Below are 25164 nucleotides of genomic sequence, written 5' to 3' on the forward strand. Positions count from 1 at the left end.
GCAGTTTTGTGACTTCCTAGTATAAAAGGCTTATATTTGCACAAGTCCATGATTTGCTATCACAACAACTGGAAAAGAAGTCAAATATTTTGGAGAGTCTTAGCTGTTTTCAATTACTGGAATGGAACATTTTAATTAATTCCAAATAAAAAATTGTGGACAACATCTACAATACAAGCAAATAGCAAGCTAGTCTTATCTGAAGAGTTGCCCAAAATATCTTCCTTGTTTGCCCCCAGGTGTACATACCACAATGTGAAAAAAGCTGGACAAAAATACACACATACACACACCCCCCACCTCTGCTTTTGATGAATACAAATCACTGGTACTCTCATCAACACCCAAAATGAAATCCTTAAATACTAGGGAACAGCTTAAGAAGGAAAGTGTCACAGCTATTTCTGCTATGGCACATATGATATTTTGGTAAAGAACCCTCAAAAGAGAGTAACAAGAAGATATTAATTAAAACCATAACTTCAGAGTGAGAAGCATAAAACTTCTGACCTTCATGTCCTTATTAAAAAGTAATAAAACAGCAACAAATGCAAATAAAGAGAGTACTATGAAAGGTCTTCCAAGCATTATGGAAACACTCAACTGGAATAAGATACAGTACTGTGGTAATGTGTTAAAGGAAATACTATCGCCCATATTAGCTTTTACAACAGAAGACAATTTCTTCTCACTGACTGGTTTCAATAATTTCTTCTGTTACAAAAGTCTGGTTTTTTTTTATTTTAAATACTGATTGAACATCATCTTTTGTCCAGTTTAAAAAAATAAATAAATATATATATATATATGTATATAAAATGATAATGTGGCATTAAAGCAAGCACAGAAAATGTGATAGTGTTTTTTCCCAAGCTCACATACAGAAAAATAAATAATTATAATCTAAATATCAGACTGTTTTTCATGTAACAGTCCCTTGTTTATAAATATAACAGTTAGGCTAGTAATCCAAAAGCTCTATATTCTCATCCAGAGATCAGCATTGTGCAGCAGGCATGTACATGATTTCTGCGAAACAAAGGTGAAGTAATTGATTTGTTCATTTTCCCCACACAAAAATCTCAAATGCAGATCATTACCACATAGTGACTATAAAATTTGTTATTGTTAAAATTGTTATTAAAATTATTATTAATCAGCTGCCTTCTTGCTAGTGACCATTACTAGTTTGTCTCTAGAGGGAAAAAGTGTACAGCTGTAGATCCTAATGCCAATTATTATAGCTACCCACTGACATCAGCAAAACTATCTGAATTTATGTCAGTTAACAATTGTTCACATAAGGTGAGAGTACATTAGATTACAAAAATGACCAGTGCATGTTATAAGGAGACAGATTTACAATGATCACTATAATTTCATCCTTCCTGTTTAACACAGTCTCAAGCTGCGCCAGGGGAAGTTTAGGCTGGAGGTGAGGAGAAAGTTCTTCACCGAGAGAGTCATTCGTCATTGGAATGGACTGCCTAGGGAGGCGGTGGAGTCACCATCCCTGGAGGTGTTCAAGAGGAGATTGGACGTGGCACTTGGTGCCATGGTTTAGTCATGAGGTCTGTGGCAACAGGTTGGACTCGATCTTTGAGGTCTCTTCCAACCTTGGTGATACTGTGATAATGCCATTTATTTAAAATAATTTTAAAGTATTTGAAATGTATAAAATTTAATTTCATTCTGTGTAGTGTCAGAAAGTTTCAATTTTTATTGCTACAAGTGCGAGTTCCAACACAAGTAGGTATATCACAATTCTCACCTTGATTTTTCCCCTAAATACACCACCAGAGGTTAATCATTACAGTGCTGTTCACCTTTTTATCAGCACAATAATAAAATGTAACATCAGGAATCTGATACAGAAGTGATCTTTTAAAATTAAAAATTCCTGACATTGAGATTAAGAACTGTTGGCTACTTTATTTGCAGGCATTTCTGTAATGAGACTATAGGTCTCAATCAGTTCTGATTTCAAATCAAGGTAAAAAGTTAAGTATTACAGGATAATTAGCTTTCTGCATCCCAAGGCACTGAAGGAAGAGATGTAAATTGGAGAAAGAAGTAAGCAGCCCAAATAGGTTTACTAATCTAGTCAAAAGATGGTGTCAAGCTTGTGTCTGGTAAGCAAAGCAGGGTTTCGATCAGGAATCGGTGGATCAAAGTTAACCATTTCAAGTAAGATCACATTGCTGTGCTTACTAATATGGAGAAAAATCATTCTTCTCTTCTTTTAAAAGAGACCTGAGGAATTCCAGAGGTAGGCAGGTATACAGAACACCAGGTTTCTATTTTGATAGAAGAGGATTAACAAATCATCATTTAAGGGCATCTATTAGAGGTCAAACTACAGGTCAGTCTGTGCACAATATCACATTTCTGACCCATTCACATCAGCTTCTTTGTGAAAAGGCATATTAACCACACAGATGTAGAGGGATCTTTCCACTGATGTGGTCATCCCAACACCCACCAACCTCTGCGTTAGGAATTCCCTGAGATTAAGGCTGTATTCTTCTTTAAAATGATCATAACTTCGTTTTCAAATCAGCATCTCAGCAGTCACACGAGTCTAAGACATGACGAATCTGATGTTATCTTCTTCCCTCAGGCCTTACTTTTCAATTTCCCGACTTCTTAAGTGCAACTAACAGTAAAACAGCAACACAGTGTTAGAAATAGGTGAAATGGATCCCACAGCTCCACTCCACTTACCAAAGACTGATGAAGTAGAGATACCAGATCAGACCAGCCATATGGTATCTCTGATGAGGGAAAATACTCCCAAGTCCAAGGTAATAGCTGTCGGGGTAGACCTGCCAGACTATAACTTGCCTGTAGCTACCCTGGCTTAAACCTGGAAATTTGCATAGGTTCCTGTGCCCTTAACAGGAGCTGCTCAGCAGCCTGCGAGGTCTTCAAACAATCCATATCTCTACCAGTGCAGATGCAAAGTCCCTAAAATCTTTTAGCCTGTCTCCAAAAGTAGCCAGCATCAGGAGTCAAGGGAAGAACAGATAAGCACTACATTGGGTGAAACTCTGTTTATATACTCTCCAAGGCCTCACTGATTGGCATCTTGATCACATTGCAATCTACATGTGATATCTTTATATTATCGATGGCTTTTTACTTCCACAGTTTTAACCAATTATCACAGATTTAACAATCCCACTGTTAGAGGAACACAAAACCAAGAGATTCTTTTTTGATAACATTTATTCTGTATCACTCATTCCAAAATACTTGTAAGCAAAAAAAAAATGTTAAATGTTCTGTATTGTGTCAGAATTTCATAGATCTCTTGGTCTGCTTGATATACTAACCAATCCAGGAAAGATCTCCACATTGAAAACTCTAAACTCCTTAAGCACAAAACTTTACTCTTTTTTAAAAGAGCCTCGATAAAAGCATTTCCGTAAGATCTAAAGCTCATTTACTGTGAAATGTGATACAAAATGCAACAGTGACTGGAAGCCCAGCCATTTTCTCAGTGATCTGCTATGTTTCTACCTAGAGCTAACCGAAGAATAGGAAAAGGCCACATGCCCTTAGTTTTGCCTTTCTTTCACGTTTTCCCCAAGTGTGTCAAATGGTTTCTTGGCTTTCTACTCTCACCTTCAGAACAGTTAGCATTTTCCTAACAGAAAAAAAGGGCTGGAGTCAAACAAACAAGCTTATTTTTTCAAGTCCAAAGTTCAGGAAATCTTTTAAATGATAAAAGCAATGAACAACAGTAAATCATTGCATTAGCATGATAAGATCATAATAGACTAACCCAGTTCAGCTTAATTTATATGATGCTTACAGGCCATCAGAGATACTAGAGTTTTCATGTGAACTAGTGTAACCCCTTTCAAATTGTTTAATAACAGCACAAGAACAAACAGAGCCTCCCCTAAAAAAGCAGTTTCTGGAGGCGCCATTTAAGCATCAGTCATGTAATTCAAAACAATCCAAACTGGTCTGCAAGTTGAATAGTCCCTTTTTAATGAAGGCAAATGAGCTTGAAAATTAATAGATCACATTGGATAGTGTTTAATAAAAAGACAATAAATGGAGGGTTGGTTGTTCATATTGTCTGTCCAATCCAAAACAGTATTTACAGTTCGTAAGTAAAGTTCATAGTCCATTCCGGATATATTCAGGTGTAGATGATTCAGAAGTCCAAGAAAATCAGGAAATGAGAAAAAATGGAAAACAGTTTCTCTCTTCACCGACAAAGCGAAGAAAAGGAAAACAGGGATTCTCAGGGTTTCTTAGTTGACTCGGGGCTCTCAGGGTTCTCGCACCGTAGATTCCTTGTTGATTCTTCCTTTGGACACGATGTAGCTGTACAACAGTCTGAAATTAAACTCTCTCACCTAAAGTTAAATTTCATTGTGGAATACACTGAATTTCACCATTCTCTTGCATTACCCAATAAGTGTGACCCAGACCTTCAGCTGAAACCACCCCTCGGACAGGTTTAGCCTCTCCTGAGGGTGAAAATACCCAAACAGTTTTACCTAACAGATTCTTTTCTCTAACAACAGGAACTCTATCACCTTCTACTTTCCGTAGCAGATCTGAATGTGCAGGTCCAGCTCGGTTCACTGAACCTCTACTATTTACCAGCCAGGTTGCTTGTGCTAAATGTTTTTCCCAGTTTTTCAAAGATCCACCCCCCATGGCTTTAAGAGTGGTCTTCAACAAACCGTTGTAGCGTTCAATCTTCCCTGCAGCTGGCGCATAGTAGGGAATATGGAATATCCACTCAATACCATGCTCTTTTGCCCAGCTCTTTACAAGGTTGTTCTTGAAATGAGTTTCGTTGTCTGACTCAATCCTCTCTGGAGTTCCGTGTCTCCACAGGATTTGTCTCTCCAGACCGAGAATGGTGTTGCGTGCAGTTGCATGTGGAACTGGATAAGTTTCCAACCATCCAGTGTTTGCCTCTACCATAATAAGCATGTATTGCTTACCAGAAAGAGAACATGGAAGAGTGATGTAGTCAATCTGCCAAGCTTCACCACACTTGTACTTGGACCACCTGTCACCATACCACAAGGGCTTAATTCACTTTGCCTGCTTAATAGCAGCACAAATGTCACAGTCATGGATGACTTGTGTGATAGCATCCATGGAAATGTCTATGGATCTGTCACGAGCCCATTGGTATGTTGCATCTCTGCCTTGATGTCCTGACGAATCATGAGCCCACCAAGCTAAGAATATCTCACCTCGGTGTTTCCAGTCGAGGTCAAGATTAGAGTCCACGTCTGCTTGAGAAACTCTTGCAGCTAGATCTGCCTGATGGTTGTGTTGCTGTTCCTCAATAGCTTTGCCCTTAGGAATGTGAGCATCGATGTGTCTCACCTTCACTGGAATTCTCTCGACTCGATCAGCAATGTCCTGCCACAGGTTGGCTGCCCAAATGGGTTTTCCTTTCCTCTGCCAACCATTCTTTTTCCAGTTCTTCAGCCAACCCCCTAGAGCATTGGCTACCATCCATGAGTCGGTGTAGAGATAAAGCTTTGGCCATCTCTCACGTTCAGCTATGTTGAGAGCTAGCTGGACAGCTTTTACCTCTGCGAACTGACTGGATCCTCCTTCTCCATCCTTGGCTTCTGCAACTCGGTGTGTTGGACTCCGCGCTGCAGACTTCCACCTTCACTTGTTTCCAACAAGACGACAGGAACCGTCTGTGAACAAAGCATATTTCTTTTCATCATCAGAAAGGTCGTTGTAAGGAGAAGCCTCCTCAGCACGAATTACTTTCTCCTCTGGAGGTTTAGCACAGTTGATACCTTCAGGCCAACTTGAGATCACCTCCACTAGACCAGGTCTTTCAAGATTTCCCATTCGAGCTCTCTGCGTTACCAGAGCCATCCACTTAGACCAGGTTGAGTCTGTGGCATGATGTGGTGTGGAACCTTTGCCTTTGAACATCCAATTCAAAACTTTTAATCTGGGAGCTAAGAGAAGTTGTGGTTCAGTTCCAATTACTTCTGAAGCTGTTTTTACTCCTTCATAGGCAGCTAGAATCTCTTTCTCTGTTGGAGTATAATTTGCTTCTGAACCTCTGTAACCTCAATTCCAGAATCCAATAGGTCGCCCACGTGTCTCATCTGGAGCTCTTTGCCACAAGCACCAGGTTGGACCATTGTCACTTGCAGCCATGTACAAAATGTTCTTAATGTCTAGACCATCCCGGACTTTTGCTTTATCTGGTCAAAGGCTGCTTGTTGTTCAGCTCCCCAGTGGAAACTGTTTCTCTTTTGAGTCACATCATACAGAGGTTTCACAATCTGACTGTATCCAGGAATGTGCAGTCTCCAAAATCCCACCATCCCCAAGAAACGTAGGGTCTCTTGCTTGTTTGTGGGATTTGCCATGGTAGAGACTCTATTTACCACATCCACTGGAATGTGTTGGCGTCCATCCTGCCACCGCACTCCCAGGAACTGAATCTCTGTGGTAGGTCCTTTCACCTTGTCTCGCTTGATGGCAAAACCTGCATCCAGAAGAATGTCAATGATTTTGTTACCTTTCTCGAAGACTTCCTCAGCAGTTTTCCCCCAGACGATGATATCATTGATGAACTGGATGTGTTCTGGAGCACCGCCTTTCTCCAGAGCATCGTGGATTACTGCATTGCAGATGCTTGAGCTGTGGATCCAGCCCATTGGCAGTCTGTTGAAAGTGTACTGGATTCCTCTCCAGGTGAAAGCAAACTGAGGCCTGCATTCCTCTGCTATGGGAATAGAGAAAAATGCATTAACAATGTCTATGATAGCATACCATTTGGCCTCTTTGGATTCCAGCTCATAGTGGAGTTCCATCATGTCTGGTACTGCTGCACTCATAGGTGGTGTCACTTCATTCAGGGCTCGGTAGTCGACTGTCAGACGTCAGTCTCCATTCTGCTTTTGCACAGGCCACACTGGACTGTTGAAAGGTGAAGAAGTTTTGCTGACGACTTTCTGACTCTCCAACTGACGAATCAGATTCTGAATGGGCAACAAAGAGTCACGGTTGGTTCTGTATTGTCTGTGATGCACAGTCTGAGAAGCAACCGGCAATTTAATGTCCTGTTATCTTGTGTTGTTCCACAACTGCAGATTCATCAGAAAGCTCAGGTCTGGCAGACAGCTTTAGTTTTTGTCCATCAATCTCTACAGAAGCTATTCCAAAAGTCCATTTGTAACCTCTAGGGTCTTTGAAATGCCCTTCTCTCAGACAATCAATTCCCAAAATACAAGGTGCATCAGGTCCAGTCACAACTGTATGCTTCCTCCATTGTCTACCAGTTAAACTTATATTAACCTCCACCTTACTTAACTCTTGAGATCCACCAGTGACTCCCAAAATAGTTATAGACTCTGATCCCTGATAATTTGACAGTATTAGGGTGCACTGAGCTCCTGTGTCAACCAAGGCCCTGTACTTCTGAAATTGTGAAGTGCCAGGCCACTGGATGTACACATCCCAATAGATTCTATTATCTCTGTTATCCCTCTCCTCCCCCTGGTGGGAGGCAGGGCACCCCTAGTTATGGGGAACATGCCCACATGTGCAATGAGCACATTGTGCAGTGTTATAACTGGAGCCACTCTTGGAGCTACTAGAGTTGTTCTGGGCAACTGTGGAAGTAACAGCTACCCTTCTGGTATTGCTACCTCAGGTTCTGCCACTTTGCAGTTCCCTCAGTCTCCTGAAAAGATTAGAAGTTGGTTGGCCATCCCATCTGTTCACGTTCTCACCAAACTGATTCAATATTCAGTATTCCTAAGGTTGGAAGGGACCTCAAAGATCATCGAGTCCAACCTGTCACCCCAGACCTCATGACTAGAGTAGGGAGGACACTACTGCCCACTGCTTTGAACTCACGACCTTCCCATTAAGGGTCTGATGCACTACCAACTGAGCCATTTGAAGGACCCGATCACGCAGAGTTATCCAAATAGTCCCACGTGATTGCCTTGGTGGTCTGTTTTGATTTGATCTGTTTTGGAATGACCTCCTTGGAGGATGTCTATTCCTCACACATGAAACTTGTATCCACCTGGAGGAAGAATTGTAATTATCTCTTTGTGCCAATTGGGATATGGAATTTTTAAATTCATCCTTCAACTCTTTCACCAGACAGAGTTTCAATGGCTGAAACCAAAGAAACACGTGTCATGCTATCCTCCAATTGTCTCATTTACCGAGAGCCCTGCCTAGATGTCTATCTATTCCATTATCCCTTGAGAGAGTTCCTAACTGAGCTGCTGACTTGTCTCCAACTGTTAGAGCTGGAGCACCTGTATCATAACACCTACTAAGCCAAGCTAGAACTGGCTCCTTATCTGCTCTGATGTAATCTTTACATTTTGAACCTCTTCATGAGGTGAAGAACATCCCTGAAGGTCATCTTCTTCTCCATCTACCACATCTTCCTGAACATGTTGTCTTCATAATCCTGCTGTCGCTCTCCTAAGGATCTCTCTAAGCTGAGAAGCACCCTTAGCTGCTGTCCTAGCTACATCTCTATCTGGTGTTGATCTCAATAATTCAGCTAGATCTTTAAAACAAATCTCTTCCTCCTCATCAGGATTTCTTCTAGTAGAGGGTCCCTCACCAGGATCAGTCTCCTGCTCTTCTTCCCCATTAGCTCCTGGATCAGCTCAATCGGCTAGAGCTGACTCTTAATCTCAGGGTCATGGGTTCAAGCCCCATGTTGGGTGCCAAAAAGAAATGTGGTGGTTTGGAGAGAAGGCCTAAGCTCTCTCTCCCCCACAGAAAGGAAGAAAAACCACAGCTAGCCCAGCCAGAGAAGCAAGGAAAATGCTATATTTTACAAGCAATGTGGAAAATGCAAGATACGTACACAAAATATACAGTATTTACAATTTATGTACAGAAACATATAGCAAAGTAAAAAAAAAAAAGCAAGAATACAGGAACAAAATTCCCTCCGGAGGAGGAGGGTTCCCCACCCGTACCCCCTTCTCTCCCCTTTTTTCCCACAGAGGGGTAGAAAGAGAGAAAAAAACAGCTATTAATAAAGCAGAATATTAGTAGGCCTCATGCTTATCTGTTCAGGGTCACTCTGGCAGGGAGCCCAGAAGCAGGCAAGCTGGAAAAGAGAAGGAAAGGAGCAAACTGAGAAAAGTTCCAACTGAACTCAAAACTTAAAGTTGCATTCTACGAATCTACCAATTAAATTCGTTTAGAATATCTGATTGTTTTTGTTAATATTCCAAAACATTCAGCCAGAGTGTCCCAGCACTGTCTCTTTCTTAAAGGCACAGCCTCAAACGGGTCACAGCAATGCACAGCTATGTGCTGCATCTGGATTCCCAAGGGCAAGCTCAACTGTATAATTACCAAGTAGCCACAACCAGTTTTCCTGACAAAGCCAAGCCTTCACAGAAATACCAATTACAATAATTTTATACTGAGATTGTGCTGCACTGTGTTTTCTAATGCTAAAACAAGTATATTTCAGAGAAATACTGAATGTCAAAAGGGCTAAAAACATGAACGATTCAATCCTAGATCATGTCACACATGATCCACATTTCCTGTTTCTAGCTCAACTTCCACTGATAATCAATGAAACATTTTAAGTGATAGAAAGAAGAAACCCATTAAGTCTTATGTCACTACTGTGACAAAATACTTTTAAAAGGGCAGAAATAATCCCACTGGATTCAAAATTAGTAATTTTCCAGTAATCCAGTAACACTGCAAGAAGATAAACAAAACACTGTAGTGAAATGTCTATTTTATTTTGAACAATATAAAAATCCCTATTTGTAACCACACTCAAGCTTTGGAGTGCCCCATCTGATGTTTTCGATCCTTTCCAGCCCATAGGAGATACTCCTGCCTACAGATCTGCTCCGCCTGCAATGAGGCTTTCCTGCAACCAGCAATTCCCACCAGATGCATTTCTGAAAGTGTGTTGTTATCAGGCTCATTCAGACAGACTCAAGAGTACGTCATTCAGATCCAAAGAGACAGACAGATCTTTCCTATAAAAGCAGTGATACCAAAACTGCATATGAAGTTTTAAGCAACACAATGGCCCTCTTCTATGAGGAAGATGGTGCACTTCATCTTAAAAATACTGCTTGAAAGCCCTTGGGAATTCTTCTTTAATAAACTCACCACTCTAAGAGTATCAGTCTCATCATCTTAGCTTTGACTCTGCATGTGTATAAGCGAGAACTGCTGGAAAATTATAAACATAAATAAGCTTTAATAAGCTTAAATATTTATTTCATTGCCATTGTTCTATTAAAATTTCAACTCTCCATTTGCCTGGAAATAAGTAAGAAACAAATACCTTCACTATTTAATTCCATCAGTCTTCTCAGCTTAGGCACTGCCAGATCTTTATTCTCAAGCAAGTTCCAACAGTCTCTAAAAGTAATTGTTCAGTGACAGAACCAATAAGCACTCAAAACCTGAAATACTGAAGAGTTCATTTGGCAATGTTTCAACCTTGGAATGAAGCAGTAAATGAGAACATTTTCTTCTGCTGCTTATTCTTTCACAAAAGAAGCTATCAGTGATATCTTCCTTGTCAACAGGACACAAACACAGAACATCACTGATTAAAACAGCTAACCAAGGACAGATGTCTCAAGAGAGTATCAGAGCAGCCTTCTGCATTTCCAAGCATATCTGACTTTTCTTCAGATAAAACTATCCCCCTAGCCAGGAAATCCAGTGGCATTCTGAGTTTGTTTTCCAGTGCATCTTTCTATATTTTAATTACATGTTCCCTCATAGCTTAAGAAAATGTGCTGAAGAATGTCACAAGTATATGGAAGCACTAGAGAGCAAGTCTTTTCACATGAGATAGTTTTTAAATAGTTGTCCTCTTATCTTCCAAAATACACCAGCACTTCTGTAAGATGCTGAGTGCCTTAACTTATAACAAACACATCAGTACTGTTTTCAAAGTGTTTTCAGAATGTTCTGGCATGAAATCAAATATCCTGACAGTTATAAAGGTCTTCTCTTTTAGAGATTCAAAGTTCACAGGTTCATGTATATATTTCTGCATAACTCACACGTGCAGAATTCTGTTGTGATCTATAAGATTTGAGTTTCATTTCACCTAGAAAATGCATCCTACATCAAGTAAAAACCCCAAGCAATTCTGTTTTCATTTACTTTTGTTTTGCCTAACAACACATTCCCGTTACCTGTATGAAACAGTGATTATTGAAAGCTTTTTATAGCACAAGACTATAGGGTATGACTAGTAATGTTACAGAATTACAGAATTATTTCAGTTGGAAGAGACCTCTAAGATCATCGAATCCAACCATCAACCATGGACCTAAGACCACCATGGCCATTAAACCATATGCTGAAGTGCCATGTCTACACATTTCTTGAACACCCCCAGGGACAGTGACTCTACCACCTCCCTGGGCAACCTATTTCACTGCCTGGTAGGCATAGGGAGGACATTCTAAGGAATGGATAATAGCAGCTAATCCATCAACCCACAGCAAAAGAACAAGCACAGTGTTGCTAACATTAGTGGTTATTTCCCAGTGTCCATCTCACACTGAACATCTTCTCGTTGTGCTGAATATAATTCAAATACAAAAACCCCCAGAACACAGAGAGCGAAGGCAGATATATAGAAGCTGATTGACTTACCAAGAGAAAATGATATGTGAGAGGATGCAAGCAGCTTCTGGCAACAAATCAAGTGGGAAAATTCAAGTTTAGATCTCCAGTTGTTCCTAAACAGCAATGAGTACATTCAGCTCTTGTTACCAATCCCATGAGATCAATGATGGGGACTCCCAATGACCAAATCTCACGTTACTGAAATCTCAGCATTCAAGGTTCAACATAATGCCACACACTGGTAATGGAAATCAGTCAAATAGCACATACCTATCTGGGCACATAGGCCCAGGACAAGCTTGTGCCTTGGCACATGAAGGCACACAGCACAGCAAGATCCCTGAAGCCCAAACACAGATGGAATTTGTGAATTCCAACAGGACAGCCTTCTAGCTGCACAGCAGCACCTCCTCCAGGATCCTATGGAGAAGGTTTTGGTAGATTCCCTGTCTGTATCTAGCACATAGTGGTGTTTGAGAAGATTATTATGATGTTGTAAATGCAGGAAATTAATGGTGCCTCAGTGTTGAAACATGGAGCAGACAACAGATAAGCATACGCTTGCATATCAAATTTGAGGGTACTCCTCAGGAAGGTCAAACTATGAAAACCCAGATTTGGAGACTTCTTGAATAGGCACATAGTGCATTATTGCTAGTTGTAGCTCCTGTTGCTTGTCTTTCATCAAGAAAAGGCTACACACAATCTCGAGAAGAAGAAAACCTGTGCAGGTATAACCCAGTTGCCAAGGCCTGTGTTCCTAGAGTAAAATTTCTGAACACATGGGCAAAATAAAGAAGCTGCAGAAATCACCCCTGCCTTTCAGAATTCAGAGAAAGTAAATCAAGTGGAGTTGCAAGCTAATTAACAATCTAAGCCAGAATACTGGATAAACATCACAATGCAAAATTTATTTTTGAGCTTTAAAAATCTTTCAGTCATTCTGGATATAAAATATATTGTCCTTCTTTCCATTTAGACTGAGTTATGAAATCAGAATACTGGGAGAAAAACAATGTTAAGACTAATTTTTAAAAGACAGTTACAGCTTTCAACAATGCCAAGTTAAATTTGTAGGATCCTATGAAAGGATGCTATAAGGTCTTCCTGGAGCCTTCTCTTCTCCCAGCCTGTCCTTGTAGGAGAGATATTCCAGCCCTCAGATAATTTCTGCATCCCTCCTCTGGAACTGTTCCACCAGGTTAACGTCCTGTTTGTCCTGAGGGCTCCAGACCTGGACATGGTACTCTAGGTGATGTATCTCTGTGGGCTAGAAGGGCAGAATCACCTCCCTGGTCATGCTTCTTTTGATGCGGCCCAATGTGCAATTTGCCTTCTGTGCTGCAAGTGTGTACTGCCGGCTCACATCCAGATTTTCATCCACCTGTACCCACCACATCCTGATTTTCATCCACCTGTACCCACCACATCCTCTGCAGGGCTGCTCTCAATTACGTTATCCCCCAGCCTATATTGATACCAAGGATTGCCCTGTTCCAGGCTTTGGACTTTGCGTTTGACATTGAGGTTCACATAGGTCCAGTTCTTGAGCTTGTCAATGTCCCTCTGAACAGCATCTCATTGCCTCCAGTGTGTCAACTGCACCATTCAACTTGGTGTCATCTGCAAACTGGCTAAGGATACCCTTAATCTCACTATGTCATTGTTAAGGATATCAAACAACATAGGTTACAATACGGACCCCTGAGGAACACCAATTGTCCATCTCTATCTGCACACAGAACTGTTGACCACTACCCTCTGGATGTGACTATCCAACCAATTTCTTATCCACCAAACAGTCCACACATCCAATTAATTTCTCTCCTATTTAAAGAGCAGAATGTTGTCAGGGACCGAGTCAAAGTCTTTACAGAAGTCCAGACAGATGACATCCATAGCATTTCCCTCATCCACTGATATAGACACTCAATCACAAAAGGCCACTAAGTTAGTCAGGCAAGACTTGCCTTTGGTGAAGCCATGGTGGTGGTCTCCAATCACCTTCCTGTGCTCCATGCCTTAGCACAGATTCTAGGAGGACCAGTTTCATGATCTTCCCAGGCAGACAGGGGAGGCTGACAGGTCAGGAGTTTCCAGGGTTCTGCTTTCCACACTTTTTAAAAATGGGTGTAATGTTTCCCAGAGATTACCATCACCTTATATTCAGGCTTTTAAAAGGCCAAATGACACTGCCCAACTTCCTGTTCTCTTTCGCCTGTGCAGACATATACCAAAATTTCTCTATCAAGATTTTTTTTTTTTAAATTGGTATGAATACTCTTTATGTTGAAAATAAACTCTTTAAAAGCATTGAGTGGAATAAACAGTAAGTACTGAAAACTTAGAAGAATACGCAAAATATATTTAAACTTCAATATCAGAAACAAACAAAGATTTTAAAGAAACCAGCACACTGTCTCATGAGAAATTTACCTCTCTGTACCTTACAGTAGCCTCTTTACTACTTACATTAAAAATTAAATCAATTATGCCACTCTAAATGGACAACCAGTCTTCCAGTTAAAGATGTCTGTGGGTACACAGGCTAGCAGACAGCATCAAGCATCTCTCTCCTTTTTTTAACTTCAACTTCGCAAATATCAAAAAAAGAGGCAGAAAAAAATAGTCTGACATATATAATATGCATGTTTCCAACGTATATGGATACTGATTTATTTTTTTAATCCTATCCTAGACTTATAGCTCTGCACTTACTTAGACCTGTTTTACTCTGTCATTGATCTGTGTCAATTTTAAACTGACCTGAAAAGGAAAGAGAACAATAACACTTGACAAGAAAGTGGTGAGCAGCACACCATCTGCTGCTTTCATTCAGTTCACTGAAAAGCTCATACACAAGTAGAATCTGCACATAGGAAAGAAAGTGGCAAGATAAAAACTGTAAGAAAGATTTAAACCTTCTGAAAGCTAAAACTTATCTCTCTAATCTCTATCACCCCATGAACACTTAAGACAATGTCCAAAAAGTGAAATTCTGCACAACAGAAAAAAACAAGGAGATAGCTGTCTAGGGTGTAAAGTATCATCTCTGCTCTATGGAGTTCCCAGGAATCTTCAAATCAGCATAATTTTCCGGAAAGCTTGTTATTAGCTGTTTCATCAAAACATCCATTAGAAACCCTTTCTTTTCCAACAGAATTCTGTCTTAAGAAAACCAAATTTCTCTAGAAGTCTGCCATGCTACAGTTCAATAACCGTCACTCCCTTTTACCTTACTGGTATTTAATGACAGAGGTTGTGTATATCTTATTGTTTTTATAAATGTGAGGCTCTGAAATTAGGAAATCATTCAGATGCTGGATGAAATAGTAGCCACCTTAATCTTTTTTTCCTTATTAGTTTAATAAATAAATAATTCTTTTCAGACGATTTGAAAATTGTCCAAAAGTCAGTTCTGAGATGAGTAGCTGCAATTCTATGCATGACACCAAGTCTCTATTTGGTCTAAAAAAGAAAGAAAAGAAAAAAAACTAAGAGTAATCTTGGGCCTGATTCCTGTCAGTAAAGTCACTCATGGTTTTACACTCAACATGCTAGGGACAGATTTCATTCAGTGCCTTCAACAGTTTATGCAATTCTGTCAGCTATAGAACCATAAATTATACCCCCCAAAAAAATTTCATTCTTCATCCTGCATCTGTCAAATGTCTCAGAGGATTCCAGGCCACCTCCTCACACATGTAAGTAAAAGCTGAAGAACAAAAAGCAAGGACTGATTTTATCTCAAGGTTATGGAAACATCATTAAAGCATAAAACCATGGTGTCAAAAATTTATCTTGACGTTAGAAAATGTCTCAGTGGAGTTAAAACCTTATCACGTAATTAACTTTAGATAATTCTGTTTAATACGGAGGATCAGAATTTTGAAACAGTCACAACCTTGATAAATGGCATGTTAAATAAACTGGAGCTTCTCAAGAGTGATCAGATAGCAAGAACGAGAAAAATCCAGCTCCACCTCAAAGGACAATTGATACAAAAGCAAATTGTCTAGTAAGGACAGGGCAATACTGTGAAAAAGGAAGGCACATTACTCTTCTGAAACACTTTCCCATCTAGTACAGCTGATTTTACACAGGTTTTACACAAACCAAAAATACATTTGGGCGAAATTCTGTTCTCATGGAAAGAAATGGTATCATTTTCTTTGATTTTCAGTTTCAGTTGTGTACAGTTTCCACAAATTTGCACTCAGCTGGACTCTCTGCCTATTAAGTCTTACAAGCAAGTGAATTATATTGAAAATTCTATAATTATAGATTTTTATAACTACAATCAATTTTCACAAAGACAAGAGCACTGGCCAGCAGAGCAAGAAGCTCTTTTGACCTAAATGAGGCTGGAGATTTTCCAAGAAATCTGCAACTTGGTCATGTCATTGCAAGGCCATTTTTCTCTTTTGTCTGGTTGTCTGCTTATTTTCCTTCTTGAGGATCCAGCATCAAACAGAATAAAAAAATGACCTTTGACTAGTTCTTTTTGTGGCATGCCATTTAAGAACTGATCCAAAAATGTTCAGTGTTAGAATAAGCACTTACTGAACTCGAAAGGAATGTTGGAAGAGGTTGGGAAAACAAGATTACATTTTGAAGTCATGTATCTGAAGTATTTCTTTATTCTATGACCACACGAGAGAAGTCATCACAGCTGGTCTGCATTTTAGAGTTATACTACAGAGAAGAGACTACATAAGTCTTTTATCAGAGTTCCAAAGCCTTAAAATTTACCTGCTGGGAATAAGTATCCTTCTCCATCTTAAAAATAAAATAAAAATAAAGTAAAATAAATAAAAAGTCAGTGTTTTTTCCATTGACATTTAACCTCCCAAAAACATTCTATGGGAGTTACAGAAAACACCTATAGTGCAACTATAAAGAAGTAAGACCTACTATAATGGTCTATCCAGAAAGTGGGGGGGTTGGGGAGGGTGGGAGGTATATAGCAAGAATAATGTAAAATCTCACCACTTTGCAGAACACTGAAGGAAGTGAGGACAAATTCACACTCAACATAAGGAATATACTGAGTTAAAGACATCTTTGTGATAACAAAGCTAGAATAGGACAACTGTTGTCATTAACAGGAGCATTCCTAGTCCCCCAGTTAACACGATTTGGAGCTAGGAAGTCTTGAGTTTCACCCTGCCCTCAATGCCCCCTAGCATCACATTGGTAAATCACATGGGAGGGATGAGGAGAGGTGCAGATGTTTGTGCATGCATGTACATTAAAAAAAAATTTAAGTTTCCATGTTTTCTTCACCAGTGTTCTAATATACTGAGCAATCATCACATTGTTCCTGTAAAGGCACTATACTCACCCTCCATCTTAAGCTTATTATTACAGAGAAGGCAAGAACATTTGTAAAGCATTTCTTACAAGCTGCAACTCTGTTCAAACAGGTTAGGTAGTGATTATCTTCTGATAGTCAGCTTTATCCTCAGCTGTACAAATTCCCTAATCCAGGTAACATGGCATGTACTTCACGTGAAATGCTTCTTCAAGTTCAGACCAAACCAGTATGCCAACACAGTTTGAGTGAACACTATATACTGCATAAGGATTTTTATCTACAGGTCCTTTTGACCTGGTATATTTTACCCTGTGTAGTTTTTCAGAGAAAATTGCAACTTTACATCATAGGAGTCTACTCACTAGTGAAAAAAAAAAAATCCAGAAAAACAACAGCTGAATATACTATTCCTACTCCTTTTGCCCATAGCAAAAGAATTCCACAATTGTGCAAACCTATTTTCAAAAGGTTAAAAATAAATCATGTATTGCATTTTCATTAAAGTTTTTTAGGGCTCTTCCTTCTATTTATATCAGAAGTAAAACATTTATGAGTTTTACATACCACACAAGAAAACTCCTATTAAAACAATGAAAACATTCATGAGTTCAGGTAAATGTTATGGTAAAATTTATCAATCGATTAGAAAACAAATCAAGTTACAATTGGGAGTATTCTCGATATGAAGCATTTCTGCTGTCATTGTTCAAAGTAAGCTTTCTGAACTGAAAGCAATAAAATGCATACAGCAGAAGCCAACACAGTTTAGTTATTAACATAATAAGCATTTCACATATTGTGGAAATTAATGTCAAGTACTTCACATTTAGCCTTTCAGAGCAGACAATCCTACACAACCCTTGAGAAAACAGTGTGTGGGTGACAGTACTGCCACAAACACCTGTTAGCACATACTACTAAATGACAAAACAAGAGGGGAGTAGATCTGCAAATGTAAGATAATGCACCTTGCAAAACCCCAAAATTCGAGGCTGAAAAGTGATGTTGTATGCTCTTTATTACTGTGGGAGAATTTCTCATGTTGATTGACTCAATTGCTTTTGAACTTGTGTGCTTTTTAAATGCAACAGGTCTTTTTTTCCCAAAGACCTTTAACATGATAATTTAGGAAATGAAATTTTGAAGTTATACAATTATATAAAAGCTATACTTATGATTAAATACTGACTAAACAGAATAAAAATAAATAGCTTGATTTCATTTTGTCATATATTATGTTCTGGATGTACTTACTAAACTCCCACTCGAAAAATAAGCCAAGAAAAGAATAATTTATGAGCTGTTAGGCAATCACATTTAACACTTACTTTTGCGAAGATCTGAAAAAAGTCAATTGCAGGTGGCAAGCAAGACACATCCTGGATCTCTGCTTTCAAATACAGCTGCAGTGTCTGTGCAAGGTGCCTGAGGCCGTCTCTCATTTCTTCACTTAGCTCTTCAATATCTTAAGGTGAAGGGGGGGGAAAAAGTATACTATGTCATAAACAGAACCTTTCACCAACATTTTCAAAAATGTCCACTGGTAACCATACAGTCTAGACATTTCCAGTCCCAGAATGAATCTTGACAGAGACCAGTTTTGACAGAAGGCAGGCATTGGTCATTTATTTTACAGACACCTATCAACATATAGAAGAGTTTACCAGATTGCTACTGCCAAATCATATGAATACAATGGTGAGTTAAAGATCAAAAGCCAGTAGAAAAGCAGATGTAAGTCATTACATATGGAAATTAGATATTTAGGTTTATATAATTTAAAATTTACTTTAAAATTTCTGCAGCAGTGCATATTTTTATACTGTACTCTCCATAGATGTGTCAGAAACACTTCATGCTAGTAGGTCATAAGGGAAAGTCTTAGAGACAAAGCGAGTTTTGTACACAGCAGCTGCTAAATGCAATGGATAATACATGGATAGTCAAATATATATTAAGTAAATATAACTTTATTTTAAAAGAAAAGCAACATTATTCATGCTTTACAGATAGGAATCTGGAAGCAGAAGGTAACCAAGTGCCTTATTTACTAATAAAGTGATCACACATGTGTTAGGTCACAGATAACATGGAAAACAAAACTCCGCTGCCCTACAAAGTTCAGTGCCTGATTACCTGCTTCATATTTTGGCTTTCCTGCCAGGTAGCACAGAATAAATAAGGCCTAAACAAGGAATGTGAACAGAGTCAAGCATCACACTATAACAAAAAGCATAGAAGACTATTACGCACTATGAATCCATTTCACCTCTGCATAATGTTGAAATGTTATTTTATTTTTAAATTCTGTCCTTAATGGGAATGGAAGAATGTTATTTCCAGGAAAGGTTTTTTTTTCCCCCATACTTCAAATTCAAGCTTGCTGGCCCCCTAGAATTACATTTCAATATCTGTGTTCCTCTTTAAAGCTAACTCCTAGTCACTCACTTAGAAAAGAGGATGCAATTAAAGCAGATGTCACCAGATTCAGTTAAACAGCTGTCTACTGTGTACAATGCATAGGTTTCTGTGCTCTGTCCCACCTGCCAGCCCTCTGCTTGAGCACACTGGCTATTTTGTCAGTTGTAAATTGCCCATCATGGAGTTTCCATTTTGCACACCCCACACAAGTGAGCTGTTTTAATAACCTCCTTTGAACTACTTCTGGGAGAGCATTACATGCTGGCTTACTAAAATGGCCAGTACCCACAGTTAACTATCAGCCAGGAATCTCTTAGTGGAACAAGCTAAAACCCGCTTCTAATTTGTTTTCCTTATCTGCAAACTCTTTGGTTCTCTTTAGACTTTCTCTGGAGGCACTGAGGGTCACCCCTGCTGAAGTGAAAAATGCGATCCCACTAATATGCTCTACTGTAGAGAGGCATCCATATTATCTATTCTACAGTGTTTCTGTTTCAGCATAAAGTAATACTTTTCAAGTTCTGCTCCCATTCCAATGGTCAGTCACTGCTGCTAAAATGCCATCTACAAGCCACACCTGGATGACCCTGCAATGTGCTTAGCAAGTAAGGACTCCAGGAGAATCTTAAAGGTGGTTTGTCCATACATCAAAGGAGAGACATGCTATGCCAGAACAATCAGATTAGATTCAGCTCCTCACAAAGTTCAAACTGGTTAGTACTAAGATTGATGAGATATGCCACTCCATACCTGGCACAAAGCCCATGTAGCTACAGTATTTCCCTTTTTATAGTTATCCACAGCAATACTGATGTGTATCTTAACAGTGTAGACACTTGAGGGTGACCTTGTACATACTGGAAATATAGACATGTGCTCTGCACATTGTATGGAAATATCTGGTAAATGGAAGTGTCATATCTGTGAGGACTGTGCCCCCAAGAAAAGCAGAAGACTTTTAGATGATTGAAAAACTCAAGTTCAAAGTATTAAAATTAAATATATATAAAAACATACATTTGCATTTCTTATATAATATTAATTTGAAGCTAAAGATGTTTTTTCCTTCAAACTAAAGATACTCTTTCCTTCAAACATAATTTTTCAAGACATCATGTCATTCATCTTAAACAACCTGACATATATTGCCTGATCCTAATAGCTGAAACACAGGATAATACAAGCAAGGAACAGGATATGACCTTTTTGAGTTCTTTATGGACCTCCTGGGACAGTTCCTTCACAACAGAAACACAGACCTGTACAGAGGAAGAGAGACTCCCCGCACATTGCCACAGCCTGATTGTACTTTTAACCACCATTTTCCTTGGCCATCTTCCAAGGCCAGAGAGAAAAACCAAGTGACCACCTCCAGCTGTTCCTCCAGTTCTCATGATGACCCTGATCCATCCTCATCCTTTGCAGGATGAGATGCTTTCCTTATGTACTTCTTTTTCCATACAGGGACAGCTGCTCCTGGCACAGACAGGATTTTGCACTTGTTCAGGGGTAAAATTCCAAAACATCAGAGGTGACCACCAACCTGGGCACTTGCCCATACTCTCCCGCGCACCTTGACACGCTCAGTTATCCAGCCTCAGGGCAGATCTACATGTGGTTTTCTTGAGAAGCACCACAGAGGACACATGGGGTACAAATGCATAAGATCTTACGTAACGCAGCTGAGAAAGCACATGCCTTAAACACCTTAACGTGAAGGGAAACATACTAAAGCAAGTAAGCTAAACAAAATTTGATAGCTGTAATCATTCTCCTAAAGTGACAAGAACCACCACAGAAAGCACACAGAGTACAAATACCTAAGATTCTATGCCACCCCAGGACAGCAAATGTATCAAGCTAGTGAACATACTACAGAACATAAAGGTATACAAAACTCTTTAAACAATCCTCTTGTTATGTTGCTTCTCATTAACTCAACCCTTCCATCTCCTTCCAAAATAGACTGCCTTGGTTAAGACAGCTGATTTTCTGGCACCAAATATAGACTGTCCTGGGTTAAGAGAGCCCACTCTCACAACCAAGACCCCCACACACAGATTGGAAGTGGAAGTGTCCCGGTTTCACAGTCTTCCCTCCTAGTGAAACCCCCCACGCACAAAGCAAAGGGAAAGTACAACACACAGAAAACCCCTCTGCTTTGAGAATAAGGAGTTTAATGTATAAATGTATAATTATCTTAGCCTATTTCACAGAACAGATGCCCTGTGACAGTCTAATAAGTTTGTCTCTCTCTATGTGAGTCAACAAAGATAAAAGTGATAGCAGAGCCACTGGAAAGAAGGTGGAAAGAATCCTGTCCACCAATCCTGGATGCAAATCAGCTTGTGATTGCATCGTGATAACACGGGACTACAACAATGGACCCAAGGACCCAGCCATCACACCTTTAGGGCAAGATAATCACCACCTGTTTCCTGAGCTTTGTCTGGATGGAGACAGGGTAGACGGAGATTCCCCCCTCCTCCAGCCAGGGTCTTGCCCAAACACACAGATTTCCTGCCACTGGAATTCCTGAGGGACAATATTTTGACTACATACCTAAGGACTAAAAAACTGTATAAAAGACTTGAGCAACTACTGGTTTGTTGAGAGAAACAGAGGAGAGAAACAGAGGAGAAAAACGGGGAGAAAAACGGAGATGAAGGAAAACACAGGAGACGGGCCAGGCCGCTGAGAAGCCGGGACAATGCTGCTCCGGAGAAAAGAAGCTGCCCGGAGGACCACAGCTCCAGCCAAGCCTCAGCATCCTTTCTCTACAGACCCAGGCTGCCCAGAGGAGCCTCAGCATTGTTCCTGTATCAACCCAACATCTCCCCAGAGGACCACAGCTGTTCTCCAGCAAAAGCCTCACCACGGTTTCTCAACAAACCAAACATCTCCTGCAGCACCTTTCCTCCACAGACTTTAACTGTCCTGGGGGGGATGAGGGGTGTGGTAATATAATTCCTTTCCTCTTCTATCTCTCGTCCCTCTCTCTCTCTCTCCCACTTTCTCTATTTTCTCCCTCTTCCTTTCTTATGTCCACTTTATTTATGTAATAAATAGTCTAGCTGTTGATACTTTGGCCTCGTTTGTGCCATTAATTTCACAACACGGGAATATTTAAAAGAACTGTGTCTCCGGACCGAGACATCTAATGTCTCCGGACCTTGACATGCCCCAAACCCGGAAACCAGAAGAGGCAACCAGAAACAGGAAGCCCTTCCTGTTACAATCTGAACTTCAAGCCCTGTGATACTTTGCTCCAGCCAACACTTTCATTTTGAAGCTGGCATGACATCAGCATGATATTGAACACACATCAGCAGATTCAACTCGACCCATGACAGCAGGAATCATTTCACTATTAGCAAATAAAACATTTTTAGAATGGAGAAGAGAAATTGCCTAAGCAGCATGGTATAAACAGACACGGCAGTTTAGGACAGATGTAAACAAGAACACCAAATCCAACTGGAACTTCAGTAAGAATTGGCAGAGACAGGAACAACATGCAGCTATCCACTCTGGAATCTGTCCAGGAGATCAGAGCTAATGATCCCAGCAAAAGGTCCCACAGGATCTCTTATGGCAAATGATTAAGACCTGATTTTCACAGCCTATCAGGAAGGTGAGGCCAAAAGCAAAGGGAATGCTTTAATTTTGTGTTCTTAAGAAACATTTTCAATTGTGTATGAACCCTTTTGTGGTAGATAAAATACTATAAAAGGTGAAAAGTTTTTTTAAAGAAGACATGGGGATTTAATTATGCAGCCAGGGGAGGTTTAGGTTGGATGTTAGGACGAAGTTCTATACAGAGAAAGTGATTGCACATTGGAATGGGCTGTACAGGGAGGTGGTGGAGTCACCATTATTGGAGGTGTTCAGGAGGAGACATGATGGGGTGCTTGGTGCCATGGGTTAGTTGTTTAGGTGCCTATCTGTTCAGCCTGTCAAGGTCCCTCTGCAAGGGATAGAATACCTCTAGATCCTACCAAGGGATACTGAGAATCCCTCTAGATCCTACCAAGGGATACTGAGAGACCTCAGTGTATGGAACTACCAGTTACACAAATAGAGAAAATTGCTGTACAAGCAATCAACAGGTCATTCTTAAAGGGAAACTCTTCCCTTCCCTCCACTTCCCCTTGTGCATGCAAGGGGAACCATTATGCAACCAATCACTGGAACAACAGAGCACCATAAGATTTTTTTTTTTCCCCTTGATCCCAGCAGTGCCATGAAGTCGAAGTGCCATTTTAACTTCATTTGAAGCATCTGGAAATGCTGCTCATATCTGAGATACTCACCTAATTCCCCATAAACCTTTGTTAAACCACTTGAGAATATCCATGGCAGGAAATCATGATGTGTTCATTTATTAAAATGTATTCCCTCCATCCTTTTTAATTTGTTGCCTTATTAAGGCTTTTTGCCCTGGCAGAATGTCAGAATATCAGAATGTACAGAAGGAAGATAATACTAGTTGTTAGGTTTTGTTCTTATGTTTATGTGTTTTTCATTTCTACTTGACTATATCAATAGATCAAGCTGGTTTATAGCCAGAGCTCAAAAGAACAGCAGAAAAGTACTGAGACAATCAAAATACTCACATCACTCACTAGAAGATCTCTTTAAACAAGATGCCAGAATGAACTAAGGATATATTTCTGTCAAGCCTTTAACCCTTAAGATACTACAAAATCTAGGGGGAAAAAAGCAATATTAGCTCTGCTGAGATTATAACAAGCACCCTTTCCTACTCAAGAACATGAAACTTGTGAAATCACAGAAACAGTCTATTGTTTTTTCTCCACTGAAAAGCCACGTAGATGGTAGGCATCTCTTGTAAATTTTAGACTTATTCCCTTTTTCTGGAAGTTATTTTGAAGCTTCATGCAACAGCACATAAAGAAGTAAAACTTCTAAATGTAAAAACATGCATTTCTGTGTATATATTTAAAAATATGTATGCTGTACGTAGTAAGGCAGACATCAGGTAAATTAAAAACTACAAAAGCAAGATGTACATGTGGTGGTTTAAGCCTTAACTGGGAGTTAAGAGCTCAGATGGGGGCAAGGCTGAGAATCTCTCCCCCACTCCCCCTTCCTCCCTCCAAACAGAGAGGGGAAAAAAAAAGGAAGGAGCAAATCCACCAAGCAATAATTTGGAGTCAGCTTGGAAGTAGAGAGGTAAAGAGTTTTCTTTAAACAATATATATATACTATATATATATATAACAATAACAGGTAAGGTTCACAAGGGCAAGGAACAAGAATGCATGGGAAGGGGACAAAGAAGAATAATACAAAACCAGTCTCTCTCTGAAGAGGCACGGAGGCAGGGAGAAGGATCACATGGCAGAGGAGCAGGAAAGCAGCCACAGTAGCTCTCATGCAGGAGAGGCAGGAGCCAAAGGGAGACGCAATAGCTGCAATGTCCTGCTTTTTATACCCTAGATGGGCAGGGAGGGGGGAGTGGAACAGACTCAGTTTCCCAGCAGGAAAACACCCTGCAGGGAGGGCAAAGTACCCGCAAGCCATCCACCCTATCTTGGTTTTTGTTTTCAGAATGGGCGTTAATCCACCACAGTACACTGTAAACTCCATAAGTATATTAAAGCCAAAAAATTAGGTGAAAGTTTTGGTAGAACAAAACATACTTCTTTTTTGCCTTGATCTTTGAAAAAAAAATGTTCCTCTTCACACAAGATTTATCAGGATTTGTCTTTGATTCTGCTATTAATACAGAGCAGACCTTCAGAAGGCAAGCTGCAATTAAATCAGGG

General features: G+C 39.9%; 1 protein-coding gene and 1 long non-coding RNA gene across 4 annotated transcripts in view; both read right to left on the bottom strand.

Annotated features, from left to right (window-relative positions):
* Positions 1 to 25164, bottom strand: part of SMYD3 (SET and MYND domain containing 3) — a 451319-nt gene that overhangs the window by 355453 nt on the left and 70702 nt on the right. For all 3 annotated transcript variants that reach the window (XM_068155709.1, XM_068155693.1, XM_068155702.1), the window contains one exon: positions 18280 to 18416. In XM_068155709.1, coding sequence (XP_068011810.1) covers positions 18280 to 18416 — 137 coding nt within the window. The remainder of the gene's footprint in view (positions 1 to 18279; positions 18417 to 25164) is intronic.
* LOC137449831 (uncharacterized) lies at positions 11662 to 14491 on the bottom strand. Its single transcript, XR_010989500.1, has 2 exons — positions 14401 to 14491; positions 11662 to 11747 (listed from the first exon to the last, which is right to left on the bottom strand). It is a non-coding gene; the product is annotated as an uncharacterized lncRNA (long non-coding RNA).

This window comes from Melanerpes formicivorus, unplaced genomic scaffold, assembly GCF_026170545.1.
Source record: "Melanerpes formicivorus ecotype bairdi unplaced genomic scaffold, bMelFor1.0.p_v2 SCAF_2, whole genome shotgun sequence".
In the NCBI taxonomy this organism is placed as follows: domain Eukaryota; kingdom Metazoa; phylum Chordata; class Aves; order Piciformes; family Picidae; genus Melanerpes; species Melanerpes formicivorus.